This window comes from Orbicella faveolata, unplaced genomic scaffold (genome assembly GCF_042242905.1).
Source record: "Orbicella faveolata isolate gen_17 unplaced genomic scaffold, um_ofav_v1 contig_35, whole genome shotgun sequence".
Lineage (NCBI taxonomy): Eukaryota > Metazoa > Cnidaria > Anthozoa > Scleractinia > Merulinidae > Orbicella > Orbicella faveolata.
This window is the reverse complement of record NW_028301564.1, coordinates 27,450,423-27,466,307: the sequence shown is the minus strand read 5'-3', so window position 1 is coordinate 27,466,307 and position 15,885 is coordinate 27,450,423. Positions and strand designations below refer to the sequence as shown.

Here is a 15,885-nt window from a genome sequence, read left to right as displayed (position 1 = left end):
TGGACATTTTGAGAGAGATTGCTTTAAAATGGGAAAATGAACGACTTCAAAAATGTATCAATCTTCTACTATATTAGGTATACCCCTGAACTATAGCTTATTTAGCAGCTCTTTAATTCGCTGTTCGCTATTCGCGACTATTCGCTCTTCAGGTTTTCCAGGCACCCGAAGCCCTAGCTCCCGGGAAAGCTTCATTGAAGACTTGCCTATATCCAAGTGTTTTTTTTTTTTTTTTTTTTTTTAATGTAAAAAATACTTAACGCCCTCAAACCAGAGTTGGACACTACCCTAATTGCATTGTGGGTTAAAAGTTGAAGTAGGAGCATATCATCGATCTACCTCTGTTCGAAGTCAATACCTTTTCATGAATTTTAACCGGGAAAAATCTAGATACAAAGAGCTCCGTGACCTGGAAATTTTCTCTTCTGTTCGTTATCGGGTCGTTAGCTGGTGACCTTTCCCCAGATCGTTTGATTTCCGATGGAAGTAGCTCATTCGCAATGGGTTCCAAGGGTCCTTTACAGGTTTACTCAAAGGAATCTACAGAATCATGAAACTTGAGTCGGGCATTTCGCAGCTCCGTGATTCTAACGTGGGTTTGGATATCCCTTGTCTACTGTACAAAGGAGCTTACGGTTGTGCAGAAAAGCTTTACCGTGTTGTTCAAACAACCAGGTAAGTATTTCTTTGTTTCGTTCTGGCGTACATGCATTGCCATCGGAAGTGACTCGAGGTGAGAAAAAAACATTTTCTAAATTCTTGTTCTCGTTCTCTACATGTTTATAATTTACTTGAAATAATTTCCCAGCGCCCAAACCATGGTGTCAAGCTAGTGATGGTGTTCGATGAATTAAACTGGAAGCCGAATATTCGTATTCACGAACGAAAGTTGAATATCGAAAGCCATATGCAGGAAAAGGAGAGAGAGAGACTGGGATCGAGGCGGCGAGGCTACGATCGAGGCTATAAGACGATCACGTGGTCGGACTCGCGAGGAACGGAAACGCTCGGAAACGTATAATATTCTGAACTCTGATGCGTTAGGAGTCTTCAAGATGCAGCTCTCCTGTTTTTTCACTGGCACACTTGCCATGGCGCTAACGATTTGTACAGGTAGGGCAATTGTTTTTGGGTAGCTACTGCGATCGAAATAATTGATTTTTACACTACGGGATTAAACTCGTGAACATGTCCGCGTGTTACAAGCGAGTGTGTACAAACTGTAGTCTTTGCATGTAGAATAGGAAAACCTTCCACACCACATGCATTTACATCGACCGAAAAAATGGTTTAAAACGTATGCATAGTTTCGATGTAACTTATCAAGTATTTTATTTACCTGAAAATTGTATCGTTTTCTGTGAGATCTCTATTCTGAACTAATCATACCTACAAGATTTTCAGGTGCAAACTTCATGTGTATTCAAATGACAGGTTATGTCATCTAGTGTACACCTTGGCTTGACTACAAGTAAATCATAAATTTTGAACATTTAACATTCAAGTTTAATGCAAAACAGTAAAAAAGACTATTGTTATATAGCTGGCATTTTCCCCGCTACAGTGTGCCCATTCATTGGTTAGTTCATGGTCACATGACATCTGACAATGAAACTGTTTCTCGCCAAATGCCATGAGCGGGTAACAGTGCGAAAACTATGCCGTCAAACGGGAAACAGTTCCCTCTTACCCGCGAAATATTGACCGCTGTTGCATGTCATTTGTCAATAAAGTGATTATTTGTTTTCCACCAGTTTGACCCATTTGTTTTGACTGGTCCCTTGGCGAACAGTGAATTATGTTTCCCTCCATACATGTGCAGGCACTTGCGGACTTGGAGGGCGGTGACCTTCTTGCCCGAAACATTTATGCAATGCCTGAATGCGTAAAAAATACCTTCACAATTCCAACAACTAATGAAACTGCTACAATTCCAAAAATAATTATATTCAAAGCTTGCATACTCACTCAATCAATCATACTCTATCAAGAGTCTTAATCCAAGGAAAATCTCAGTAAAACTTATTAAAAGAAGCTCTGTAAAATATAACTGAATAGAAATTTTATTTACCAGTTTTGGAAATCACGCCAACATCGTTATTTTGGAATGTTTTCTCTTAAGTGTTGTTGCCCAAATCATAAGGCGTTTTGTCTGAATAATCACATAATTTTCAAAGCTGGGGGGTCTGCAGTCCCCCTTGCCCTCCCCCCCTCTCCTCCAGCTCGTACGCCTATGTTTCCTTCAAATCTCAATGTTTGAGACTCTCAGGAAACAAAATTCACTGTGCCCCTCGGGACCAGACATTAAGAGTTAAATATTTTACTGAACACATCTTCTCAGTCTGTACTGGAATATCCTCTTATTTCTCTTTGATTCATGACCCATGTGAAAAAAAACTTTGTCTCACAGTACAGACCTCAAAATCATTTGACTAAGAGTTACCTATGTAATTTTGTAAATGAGTTCCAGAAAATTGTATCAATTTCACTTGGAGGGGAAATTCCAAGGGAGTGGGGGATCACAATAATTTTTGATGTCTACGTGTTTACATGATATTAAAATGTATTAAGTTTATTAATTTCTCGAAAAAATTAAAAATCAGTGAAAATGTTCCGTCAACAATGTAAAGCATTAATCAATTTTTTTTTTAAGTCTTAAATTGTAGCTAAATTAATTAGCTTACAGCTTTTTTAAGTAACTGCAAGGTCCTTAAAGGAACCAACTGTAATTGTATTTAATACTTGCTGTTTTCTAACTTTCAGGTGAACTAATGGCAGAAGTTCTGTTGTTTCGAGGAAAGAAATTCACAGCCACAAACACCTTCACTTTACCAGGAGATAGACCGAACTGTAGTCAGGAGATTAAGATCTTTTCTAACCTGACCGGCAACTTGCCTCGACGGCTAGTGTCTTGTCCCGATTCAAAGTTATGGACAACTGATGTTAGTACTGGAATAACAAACTCTGAAACAAAGATGAACTACAGTTTAGAACATGTCTCCTTGAACTGTAGCCGCCAGATTATTTCTGGCTATAATCACCAGTCTGAGATTGAATGGCAGGCCAGTTTGCAAATTACTGCACTTATGGCTGATCCTGGACCACCATTTGATGAGATTCGTTTTGAAATAATATGTTCGTGTATGGACTGCAGTGGGCTCAAATTCAGGCAAGCTGAGGTGTATTTCGTAAAACGTAAGTTCTAAATATTACTGAAGAGTAGAAATCAAACAATTTATCAGCCAGTTTGGTTAACATTTGCTGCTAACTGCTACTGACAAAGATTGATATAAATTGTAGTAATGTATTAATATCTCATCTCAGGCTAGCAGGCTAATTATATATCAGTTATAATCCATCAAATATTTTGCTTGCATGCAATAATGATCTAAACGCACCACATGATCATGACTGCTTATGCCCCAGCTAAAACTAAGAAATATCTGAGTGCTAATCCCCAGTTTTCATGTTCTGATAAATATTTGAAGGATAATAAAGACATTAGCCTCCATTTGACTTTAAAATATGCACCGATATTTGTCCTTGGAGATTATCTGTTCCTTGGAGATTATCTGTTCCTTAGAGCTCACATTTTCCCTTGAACTCCGCTCTCGGAAAACTGTTTGCTTCGCTGAACAGACAACATCTGTGGACAAATATCCAAACTTCTTTTCGTGCCAAATGGAGGTTATTGTTTACATATGTGTGCAAATTCCAGAGATCAGACTTTCATCATCAATAGGCAGTTTTTAAGCCTAATCTTAAGACTTACCTTTTTAAGCGCACGTTTGATTTGTAGTTTTTGCTTTTTATTTGTAGCCTAATTGTATTATATAGCGTATCTAATTCTTAGGATTTTAACTTTTAGGATTTAAGAATTTAGGTTTTTAAAGGATTAGGATTTTAATTTTAAAGTATTGTAAAGCGCCATGGACAATTAGTGGAAAATGGTGCGAAATAAATGTATATTTATTTATTTATTTATTTATTTATTTAATATTTATTTATTTATATCAGCATAGCCTGGCCACCTCATGCAATGCTATGAAAAACAATGCAGATTGACATGGGGCAGGGATTGGCAAGGGAAAACAGGCAAATGAGCCTATGGCCCATAGGATTGGAAAGTTATGGGCCATTTATAAAAAGTTTGGGTCATTAGGGTAAATAAATTGGCCATAAAAAAATTTGGCAAACAATATGTATTTCTTGATTACAGTTGTTTTATACTTTTTACTTGTACAGTCGCAGAATATGGGTAACCCGAAAACACTGACCCCCGGTCTGTGGACCCCCACTATGGACCGGGTGTGCGGACTGCCTGTAGGGGTAGTCCGTGGGCCGGTCCATTGGTAGTCCGCGGACCCGGTCTGTGGTGGGAGTCCGCGGACTGGGGGTCAGTGTTTTGGGGTTACCCCACAGAATATAGCTAATACAAATTATGTAACCTTTCATTGAGGTTAAACTATACATTCTGAACTGGAACTGATTAGACCTAACACACCGAGTCTGACATTAACATCACTCAGACAAGCTCAATTTTAGATTTTAAGGGTGACAAGTAAAGTTGCCTTGACAATTGAAGGCTTTTGTGCAAAAAGGGCATATATAGCTTTTTGGGTCGATTTTTGTTTTTTGCAGCATTGTGCTAATTTTTCGCAGACCGACTTGTTTTGACATGGAAAGCATCATTGCATAATTGTTTTTGTTGATTTGTGCTTTGTTTTCGAGAAATAACATATGCAAAAAACTCAGTTTTCCAGCAGCATCTTTTGCAGCAAATCTTTCGAGGGTGGATTTCAATGCAACGCAAACTTAAACAGTTACTTTTAGCAGCTTCAACAGCACATTTTTTTTAAAATCCTATTTAGGTGTTTTATTTTTGAAAGAAGTAGAGAAACAGACCAGAAAAAAAGTTCAACCGACCTTGTATCGAACCAGTGTCACAACAAAACAAACTTGAATCTGGCCCGTTCAGCTCCTTATTTGCTTGCGCTAATGAATCAACAGCAACAGATTAGTGTAATTATATGAATAATAAAACTTGTATCAGTTCGAACAACTAGCAGCAAATGCCAGGCTTCGGTGACTTTATCATTTAGCCAAACAAAAGGTTTCTTTTGTTTTTTGTTCAACAAATTAAATATCTCCAAAAGATGCTCTTGGAAAACTGAGTTTTTTGCATAGTATATTATGTTATTTCTCGAAAATCTGGGGACAAAAACAGAACAAATGCTTTTAAAACGTCGATTAAAGAGCAAAGGCATCGTGATTTCTTGCGTGTTTATTTAATCTGTCATTACAATGAAAATTTCACAAATCATGAAAATTATTTTCACAAAGTAGTGTATTTTTTACTAGCTGTTTCGCAGCTAGGGCACATCGCAAGCCCGGTAGGTGCTTTCAGAATGTGTCATTTCATAGCTTTATGCGCCACATGCACATGGCACACAGCCTTTCCAATCCCTGTGGGGGGTAGATTGTTAGTTGCCACATCAGGGCTATAGCCAGAAAGAAATTAGGACTTAAGGCAATGTCCATGAAAAAGCTGTGACTGAGACAATGATGTCCATGGTTTAATTCTCTTTGTGGGTATTTAGGATCTTAATGATGTCTAATATGTAAACAACAAAAATGAAGAAAGGCTGAGGTTAAATTGCCTCCTCAACCGGTTTGCCTGTTACTACTGAGAGCTTAAAAACAAGCAAAAAGAGAAGGAATCTCATGTCTTGCTGCAGGATAACAGTCCCACGGGGAGACTCCCTTATAAAAAAAAGGGATGGGATTACTTGTTGGAAATTTTGAAAAGACCCCCTCAGAGATACCAAGATCCTGTTTTGCAGTCCTAAGAGGCCTAGGTATCATTTGTAAATCAACACATTTTCCTAACTTTGAGTGATAAAAATGATCATAATGCTTCTAATACCTTTTACTTGTACAGTTGATTATCAAAATTAATACCTCCTGTCATTTTTTTTTTTTTCTGGCTCAATGCCCTTAATTAAACAGATCTGCTCGTTTCGTACGGGTACTGTTTTTGCTTTGCTCTATAGCATTTTCTATCCAACTAAGCTGTATATATATTTGGTGCCATTTGGCGATAGTGCCATGTGGCGAAGGTGGTAATAAGTTGAGTGAAAATTTGTTCTGTCGGCATGACAGTGTTTCTTTATACCCTTGACGGAGGCAGATCTTAATTGCAAAATGCAAAACACAACAGTGTGGACTATACAAACTAATACCAGCTTAGTTCGTGCCGCTTGAAAGCAACACGATCAACAATACTTAGATTGCTGATGAACATGTCGAAATGGCTTCGTAAACTTGAACCATTTGAAATTACTCACTCCATTACTACAAACAACATAATACAATACGCTACACTTCACAAAGCTTCTTACCGACAATATCAAGCTTCAAAGGCAGCTGTAAATGTGTTTCGGAACCTGCAGAAAGATCCGGTAAAACACCCTCACGATAAAAGTCACAATCGATAGGTTTCGAGCTTTCACCTGGCAAACACCGTCCCGTCCCCTAGTAAAATAACCTCAGAGGACACGGTCACAACGCATTTTCATTGGAAGAAACAACAACACATACAATTGGTCAAAAGGTGTCAGACATGTCTGCCACCCAGGACGAAAGTGCAACGCTACAAGTGGTGACTGGTAACTGGTGACTGCAGGTGACTGGTGACTGGTGACTGATAATTGTTGACTGGTAACTGTTGACTGGTGACTGGTGACTGGTGTCTGATAGATTAGATATTCTGAAATGTCCCTTACTACCGATGCAGTACACTAAGCACCAATGCAGTAAACTTAGTGTACCTTAGTACACTTATAGAAAAGATTATTTGTCCACACGCGCATTGTGAAGTGAAGTTAAATTTTCATCCATGATTCCTTCTTTTGTCACTCTTTGAACTTATTCTTTCAACAACAAAATTTAATATTCAAAGGTAAATGGTAGTGGGTAGCAGGTAGTGGGTGGTCATATTTCATATTCAGTTTTACTTGTTTGTTTACTGTTTATGTTAAAGTATTTCAAAATCAATAGATCACGTTTCAGATTAATCAATTTTTTATAACTAGTATAGAATTACAGGTTGACGTTTATCAACTACTGATTCTATTATACGGAATAATTTCTTAGCCCCAATAAGATATAATGTGAACTACACAATCGTTTTTAGTTATCTTAGGTTCGTTTTCACCAGCTGTGTTCTCATTCAGAGGATATCTGCTTGTCGGATGAGTAACGTCCAAATGTCAGACGTCGTGGGTCATAGTCTGGTTAATGTGAAAATATCTTGTAAGTCGTTTTAGATACATGTATTAATTGCTGTCAACGGTTGGTTGGGGTCTATTGTTATGAATTGCAAAAGAGAATGTTTATTGATTTATATTCTTTTTTGTTGGAATTAAAGTTTTTGTAAATTGATTGGCATTAATGCGTTTTGGTCCCCCTACCTAACCAAATTCCAGTGACCAGTGACCAGTCATCAGTCACCAGCTATCAGTTATTACTTAACAGTGACCAGTGACCAGCTACCAGTTATTAGTTACCAGTTACCAGTTACCCGTGATCAGCTACCAGTATTTTAGACCCGCCAATTCTCGATCGGTATTGTCCAACAGAGATTCCCATATTACTTACTTCGACGAAATCGTGGGCTAGCAGACTCTTGTCAACGTACTGTGTGTGGATGGTTTGTCCAATTCGATTCAACAGCAACAACAGCATTAGGGCAACACAAGCACTGCAGGAGAGTCTCTTGCTTTCAAATAAGTTCAGAGGCTTTCAAATGCGTTCAGACACTTTCAGATATTCTCAGATATTCTCAAGCAGGTCTGCTGAGCAGATTCAAGCCGTTAAATGTTGGCTTCCGAGAGTCAATAATGACTCCTAAGTTTCAATGTGGCGCATTAACCAACACCAAAGGTCCAGACCGTGAAGTGTTGGCCTGTGAGAGCACAACTCCTCGCTGTGATATCCGCACTTAGAAGAAAAGCCGACTGTAGGAAAGCCGGCATGTGAAATCCAAGCAACAAAGATGAACGAATAACTAGATAAAAAACGATCTTCGACAACGTGTTACACTCATAAATACAAAATGGCCGCTGAAGCTTTGAAGCTTACTTAACTTAGCCGAACGTAGGCTACTGTATGATCCTCACAAGTGATTTTCAACCAACTGGAATTTCCATAATTAAGCTTACTTTGTTGTCTACCTGGTAAATACATGCCGAGTTCATAAACATTGAAGGTTTCACAAGCAAATCGAGGGAATTGAAATAGCAAACGGCTAGACGGCATAGTGGGTTGTCAAGCGTGACTTTCTAGGAAAAGGTTCAAAAAAGACCGTTCAAGCTCATACTTAATTAGCATTTTCCGGTGTTTCATTTAGCCGTCATGATTTCGAGGCTCCTCTGCAAAAATTCGATCGAGAACTCCTCGCTGAAATATCTTTTGAATCCTCTTGCACCAACTGCTGTTCAAAACTACTTGGATACTTTGTTTACATGTGGAATCAAGAGGTTCTCAAACTAACCAGCTTAACTGAGACAAGTTCAGTGTTGCGTTTCTACTCATCTTAAGACTAAATTTAGTTGTGACTGAAGCTGAAATAACGTTTGTCCATGGGACTCTTGTATGGTAGTTTCGTTGTAGTCTTCGCTCTAGTGAGTAGTAACTTACCACCATCCATTTTCACTTCAGGTAAGAATAATTCACTTTGATTATTATTTAGGGAGACATAATGGGGGTTCTGAACACCGCAAGAAAATTCGGCTTTAATACCGCATTATCGCAAACGACATCACAAAATACCGCAACACTTCAATCGGCCGGGTCAAAATTCAATGTCATACCGAAACCACTACTCTGTATGTCCCGTTTAGAGCAAATAACACGGAGATAGCGACTAGGAATTTGTAATTTTCGATTTAGACGAAATAAGCAAAATAAGTAACATCCATTCGCGTGTTTGCTAATTATTAACTAAAAATAACTTACCCTTTTCCAATGGGAAACTGGAAAAGGCGTCGGAAAACGTTGAAGAACTTGGAGGATAATTTTTAATGCCGTCCAAAATGTTAAAAAACCGCATCCCGCAGGCTCGGAGAATACCGCAATACCGCAATTCAAAATTAAAATTACCGAAATACGGCAAGAAAAATTGTCGAATACCGCAATACCGCAAACCCTAATGTCGCCCTCATTATTGACTTGGCCACTGGTCCGGGGCGGGGGGGGGGGGTAGGGGAGGTACTTTGGGAATTTCTGGGTGGGGATGTGCCGCTGGGACCCTGGAACACTTAGCCTATACCAGAGCTAGTTCAGCTGAATTTTGCTACCCTGAATTTTGCGACACTGTTGAGGCTGATTTGCGTAAATTTAAACTCGCCGATTTGATTTTTTTGTATTTTTGAGAGGCAATTCCTGGTTTCCTTAGTCTTGATAAAATCTTCAACCAACTGGTCAGTTCTGTGAAAAATGATACCCTATTTTAGGCCCAAACGCTCTGATTTATACACGCTATCCTAGAGTAAACTGCTTGAAAACCATACCCTTCACAGCGGCACATACCTGTATAGCCCGTATATGGCAGTACCCCCCCCCCCTCCGCGCAGGGTCACTGGGCACTTCCGCTCTCTTTACTGCAGGGCTGTTTACTGTGGCCTGTTGCAATTTGCTGAAATATTTTGCCTTCAACGTGACAATGTAATACACCTTATACATTTGTATACATTAGTATACAAAAGTCCCCTTTGTCGGTCCACGCTCCCCTACCCCCTCCCTCAGTTCCACTAACAGACACGTGCTCGGAACTCTAAAATTTTATTGGACAACATTGTTGCACAAGTACAGCACACCCAGGCGCCTGTAGCACACCGAAGTGCGTGCTCTACCTGCGATTATGGGAATTCAAAGATGTTTTTACCAGTTTTTTGGTTCTTATGGCGTGGATGTTGATCTCTAAAGGTAAGTGTTTGTAGCAACTGGAATTGAAACAGCTACAAGTAGGATGAGACGAAATAGTAGCTATGTCAGCAGTTTTTAACTTATCCCGTGACTTTTTTCACCTCACAATCGTATGCGTTTCTATGAAGTGTCATCCCATTGTTTCCCCATGAACGTTAATTTCACTCTGACTTCATGTGAATGTGTAGCGAGGTGAAATTCGAATGTTCTGCAGCTTGTGAGTGTGATGTTTAACAGTTTCATCCAGTGAAAATAAACGAGGAACGTTTGACAGCTTGGCTTGACTACATGTAAATTAAAAAATGTATGACGTTTAGATTTAATTCACTTTAATAAGACATATACAGTGGAAACGACTAGATTTCATACTGATGGTTCCAGATAGCGCCCGCATTTCGAGTCATCAAGACACGGGTAACATGTGTCTCGAACGAATTCTCTGAAAACAAACCAGGATCGTTAACCTCTAACAAGTGTTTCAGCTTTGTACGTTATTTTAGAAAGTCGAACCTTTTTTAAGGCCTTGTATTAAGTGGCCAATTTCCAATGTAAGTACAGGTTCGACTGTGTTAGATTTACAAGCCTAAGGTTTAGTTTTCAGTCTATACGATATGCTAATTTGTGGGGCGAATGGTGACAGTTAATTCCTACTCTTTTGAGCCTTAAATTAATCAATTTTTTTCAAAAAAAAAAAAAATTTATTACAATTATTTTATTTTATTTAAAAAATCATCAGGCAGTTGTGGTCTTGATCATGTATTTGAATCTTAAATTGTAGCTTGAAACTTGCTGTTTTATATCTTTCAGGTCAAGCTACAGAAGAATTGCGGGATTATGAAATTATATATGTTCCTAAAGGAACAAATTACCGTCTGATCATAAGCAGCAACACGCCACTGACCAAGACACATTGTGGCCACCTTGAAGCACATGTGCTTCTGATGAAAGAGGGGAATGTTTCTCCTAGTAGATTGGCTTCGATCCCTCTACAAGAATTGAAAACAGACTCCATTATTGCAGGGGTGATAACCAACCACACCAAAGAGAAGTTTCAGCTAGGAAAGGTTTCTCTCCTGTGCATTGTGAATAGGACAAGTACAAACCATGATGAGTTCAATCTTCATTTAAAGCTTGAGATTGTGATTCCTGAAGCAGCTACAGTCCATCCATTATTTGATAAAGTTGATTTGGTGGTGAGATGCCTGAAAGGAAATAACGTCATAAGACATGAAGCTGGGCACTATCGCCTGGTGTACAATGAAACAAGTAAGTTCCAATCTTCAGCAGAGCAATATCTGTTCGAGTAACATTCACTAGCTTGGTAATATCTGTAGTGACATGAGTATGTCTCTTGAACATTAAACAGTCAATCTGCATATATATACATGTAAATCGATCCTGCAGTCAGCTCAGTGGGTTGTTTTTGTTTTTTGTTTTTTCCAGAAAGTTTACATATAATTGTAATTTCCCAGCATTCATTAGCATCCAATAGACATTTTTACCGATGTCACACAATATCAACAATTCTTCATAATTTTCATTGAAAAAAATCAATCTCTTGCATAAAAGATTAGCCCTAATCTCCATTATCTACAGATGGGGTAAAAATTGCCTGTAGTGAGCAGTTTAGTCCTTAAAGCTTTTAAAATAATGACTAAATATTAATTATACTTAAATCTCTCGCAGAAAAGATCAGTCCCACTGAAAGGCTTACCAAATCTCCATTATCTACAGGTGGGGCAACAAATTTCTGCTTTCTTAAGTATATGTCAGTTAATCATCAGTTGGTAGTATTATATTCTTGATCATGCAGTATTTGTATACATTTGCAAATCTAATCTCCTAGAAAATGGGGACAGTCTTGACTACTCTTAACTTTGCTGCAATTTATGCATTTGTTTTAACTGGCTTGATTAGTAGAGTGAGACATTTAATCTACGTCCACGAGAAACATCCACCAAAGCTGCAGCAATTGGCTTGCTGGCAAAGCAAAATTTTTAATTCATTGTTCCAAAATAGCATGTATTTCAAGCAGTGCATATTTATTATTTAAACTAATTTTAACCATTAAAGATAATTAGCATGAAATCTTTTTCCTTAATTTAGTCCTAGTTTTAGTTTTTAATGTTTTATTACCTTACTTGAGGCCATTCTGTAAACCACTTTGTGATGTTGTTGCAAGGCTTCTTCATTTAAAGAGTAATTCATTATTGCTATTATTTCTCTCTGTCTGTCACGTTTGTGGGATATTTTAAACAGGTGTAAGTCCCTTTGATCAAGTCCCAGTGTAACCAAATGAAAATAAACTGATCTTACATGGGTAACAATTCAGTAATTACTCTCATGTAGTGGAATCATGGGACACAAACAAGGTCACGTGCCAGAGCACATGGAACTAAGTCGAGATCGAACGAGAGAACCGAGATCTTCTTCATGCGTTCCACGAGTATCGAGTATTGTCAGAACTTCCTGTTTATTGTTCAGAATATAAGTTGCGTTTCTTGACATTTTGTCTTCATGTCAGCTAATTCCCCCAACAACGTAACGTCTGTACTTGGAGGGGGGGGGGGGGTGGCTACTCCCTTTCATAGGTTATATAGGCATGTGTGGCCCTAAAGGGTATGGTTTTTCAGCTGTTTTAGTCATCAATAGGTTATCGATTTTGGTCATAAATACAGTATGGTTTTTGTACTTTAGTTTTGAAAGGGTATGTTCTTAAGAAGAAGCTACTTTTACATCATTATTAAAAAGAATATCAACAATTAAATTAAGGAAGTACTTCACAGATTATGTTAAACGACAATTTAACATTGATCTGAACTAGCTAGGGAACTAATTATAAGGCAGTTATGAAACACTGTTTTTTATTTAAGGGTCACTCACTTACTCAATCCTGCAATGCCCAGTGGCACATAGGGTATCAAATTTTTGGGTGGGGAAAATCACAGATTTTGGTCATAAATAGGGTAAGGATTTTGGGAAGCGGGCCACCCACCCTCACCCAATTTTTATGGGAGTAATTTTTTTGTGCTAATATATCAATTTATGACAGGAAATAATGACCTGCTGAACGAAATACCGATGATTAAGAATTAGTAATCTGAAACCCATCTAAATGGACACTGATAAACTTGCACTCAGTTAACATAATTATACCAATTGCTAGTAAATTAGGATCAAAACACCTTAAATTGGACATGTTGGCTTTTCTCAACTCTAAATATTCAACTAATAATAGATACAGTACATGCTGAGAACAAATGTTAAAATATACATTTCATTTGTAGGTCAGAGTTCACCTTTAAATAGCATTGGCTTTACACAGGCATCACAAAGTCTTGGCTTGCCAGCAACTCCAAGTCCTGACATAGGTCCTTCACAGGAGAAGGAAAATCTTCCAGGTACAGATCATGTACAAAAATAATGTTTTGTCTTGTGGAATGTATTGATCAACTGTCCTACACTGCAGCTTGGATCATCATTTTAAAGTCAAACTTTAAAATAAAAAGTTGTCCATTGCTATAGCTTATTTGCCAAGTTTTGCCAAGTTTCGGGTTTTAATTCATTTTTCAAAATCTTTGATGATACATACATATCACTGTTATAACTGGCCTCCAGGCAACTCAAAGACATTTTCTATTAGGAGGAATACCTGTCACAATTGTCATGGATCAAAACTCACTAACTCCCTAGCTAATAACTCAGGGCACACAAAACTCACTCACAAAATTAATTCCCTAGCTACGGAAACAACTACAACTATTGAACTTTTGACTCACATGTGATCAATATGTAAATAGTGTACCCAATTAGTTTTTTTTAAGTTAAATACTATTGATGCTTAAACAAAGTCTTTCATTCATCCATTCATCCATCCATCCAATTCCATCCATCCACCCACCCACCCATCCTTGGTGTTTGGGTGTGTGGGCACACATGCAGTGTGCTGTATTTAGCGCGATTTATGTAGCTGGCGAAACGCTACTGAGAAAAAGCATTATTTACCTTAATACAGTATATAATATATAAGTGCAATTCAGTTTTAATCTGTATTTCAATCTTTTCATAGATGGGAAGAGAAAAACAGATGGACGTCTTGCCTTGTATTTTGTCCTCGCAGGTGTATTTATAAGCTTGATGTGGCTTAGTATTCGACTAATATTATCAATGAGGTCTGCAGTCAGTTAATTGCCACATGACTACTTCTGTAAAAGAAATTACATTTTCCTGCTGAATCCTACAGGTAAAGAAAAATATTTTTCTATCAAAGCGCAAGATGTTTCAATTTGACGTCAACTTTCTTTATAAGACAGTGTTCAGTACGTATAGGCTGCTATTTTTCATAATTTGTGATTTTTGGAAACTCGAGGATTCTCAATCAAGCTAAATTTCATATTGTTTTTCAACATGTTCTCAGACTTAACCAACACTTTGCCTGTTGTTTCACTGGGAATTTGTTTTGAAAACCCAGGCATTTTAAAGAAAAAATGGAAAACAATTGCTGAGCCACTGGGACTGTTGATGGCCGGTTTTACATGTAACAAAACTAGAGATTACATTTTGTTTTGAATTTTATAATTAAGCTTTTAAAGTTATTCCCTTATTTATTAAAGTTTGAAGCAACTGTTTGGCAGTTGAGTAATTAAAAAAAAAAAAGACATGTCAGTATTTCATTTCATTCAGATAGGAATACTAGTTGTATTAATTGCAGTTAAGTCATCTTAATTGAATTGTGAAACAAGCACTCGTGAAAAAGTACCTAAGTTATGTATATTAATTATGGCGGTTGAATGGGTTCTATTTATACTTCAAGCATTCTGCTTTTCTATAGAATATGCTTTTAAAGCCTTCATAATAAGTTTGTACTGTAATTAAAATTAAAGATTCTGTAAAATAGAAACTATTTTAAAATATATCATATGCAGTTTTCATAAACTGCGAGTCTCACAGCTTTTGTTGTGTCATCACAATGTGACATTTGCTTTATATGGTGCCACATATCTGACCCTATTTGCTTAAAAATGCCCACAGACAGCTCAAAAACAGTCCCAGCGTTCTGACCTCCCCCCTGGCTAGGAGATTGGCCATCACGTACGCACGTGGCACATGCCTCTCCAGCAGCTAGGGTGCCATGTGAATACAGAACCCTCAAACAAGGTTCAACAACTGAGCAAAGTGCCCAGCAACACAGTCAATTTCAAGGTTATTTGGCACGTTTAAGTCTAGATAAGTGAAGGTCTCAGTAAAAGACACCCTCCCCTACTCCCTGCAATTGACTGCTGGCCGCCAGCAAACCACCAGCAGATAGACCAGTGCCTCAGCGCCTAATGTCCTCAGCCTGGCCTTAATGGAGGCCTCCCCCTCCAGCTCCCTCCCCCCCCCCCCCCCCCCCCCTCCGCCACTCCCCCTCCTCTCCTGCTAGGTTTAGAGTCACTGGACTTCCTGCCTAGCTGGCATGTTCTTGCGAAATCGCTCAGACATATATGTTCAAGATCAGTCAATAACTTTATTAAGTAAATCACTTTATTAAAGCAAAGACCCTCTACAAATTGAGGACACTTAATCCTTTACCCCTAAGGCAAACCGCAGTTTTTTCCCAAATCGGCAAATTAGAAGACATTCTCCCTGTGTACAATATGCCATTTGAAAGCCACTAATCAGCTTATTTAAGAATTGACATCAGCAATTATGGAGGTGGACATTTTGAGAGAGATTGCTTTAAAATGGGAAAATGAACGACTTCAAAAATGTATCAATCTTCTACTATATTAGGTATACCCCTGAACTATAGCTTATTTAGCAGCTCTTTAATTCGCTGTGGGCTATTCGCGACTATTCGCTATTCGCTCTTCGCGTTTTCCAGACACCCGAAGCCCCTCCCGGGAAAGCTTCATTGAA

The 15,885-nt window shown here is 38.2% G+C and overlaps 2 protein-coding genes across 2 annotated transcripts; both read left to right on the top strand.

Annotated features, from left to right (window-relative positions):
- Positions 1–198: 198 nt before the first annotated feature.
- Positions 199–5,643, top strand: LOC149104093 (uncharacterized). Its single transcript, XM_089273057.1, has 3 exons — positions 199–675; positions 809–1,113; positions 2,764–5,643. The coding sequence occupies exons 2-3, from the start codon at positions 1,056–1,058 to the stop codon at positions 3,204–3,206; spliced, it is 501 nt and encodes a 166-aa protein (XP_089129183.1). The 5' UTR covers positions 199–675; positions 809–1,055; the 3' UTR covers positions 3,207–5,643.
- Positions 5,644–9,270: 3,627 nt separating this feature from the next.
- On the top strand, positions 9,271–14,934 carry LOC110058113 (uncharacterized). The gene is made up of 5 exons (XM_089273053.1): positions 9,271–9,987; positions 10,795–11,253; positions 11,674–11,721; positions 13,275–13,388; positions 14,057–14,934. Exons 1-5 carry the CDS (start codon positions 9,963–9,965, stop codon positions 14,173–14,175), a joined length of 765 nt encoding a protein of 254 aa, XP_089129179.1. The 5' UTR covers positions 9,271–9,962; the 3' UTR covers positions 14,176–14,934.
- The last annotated feature ends 951 nt before the right edge of the window (positions 14,935–15,885 follow it).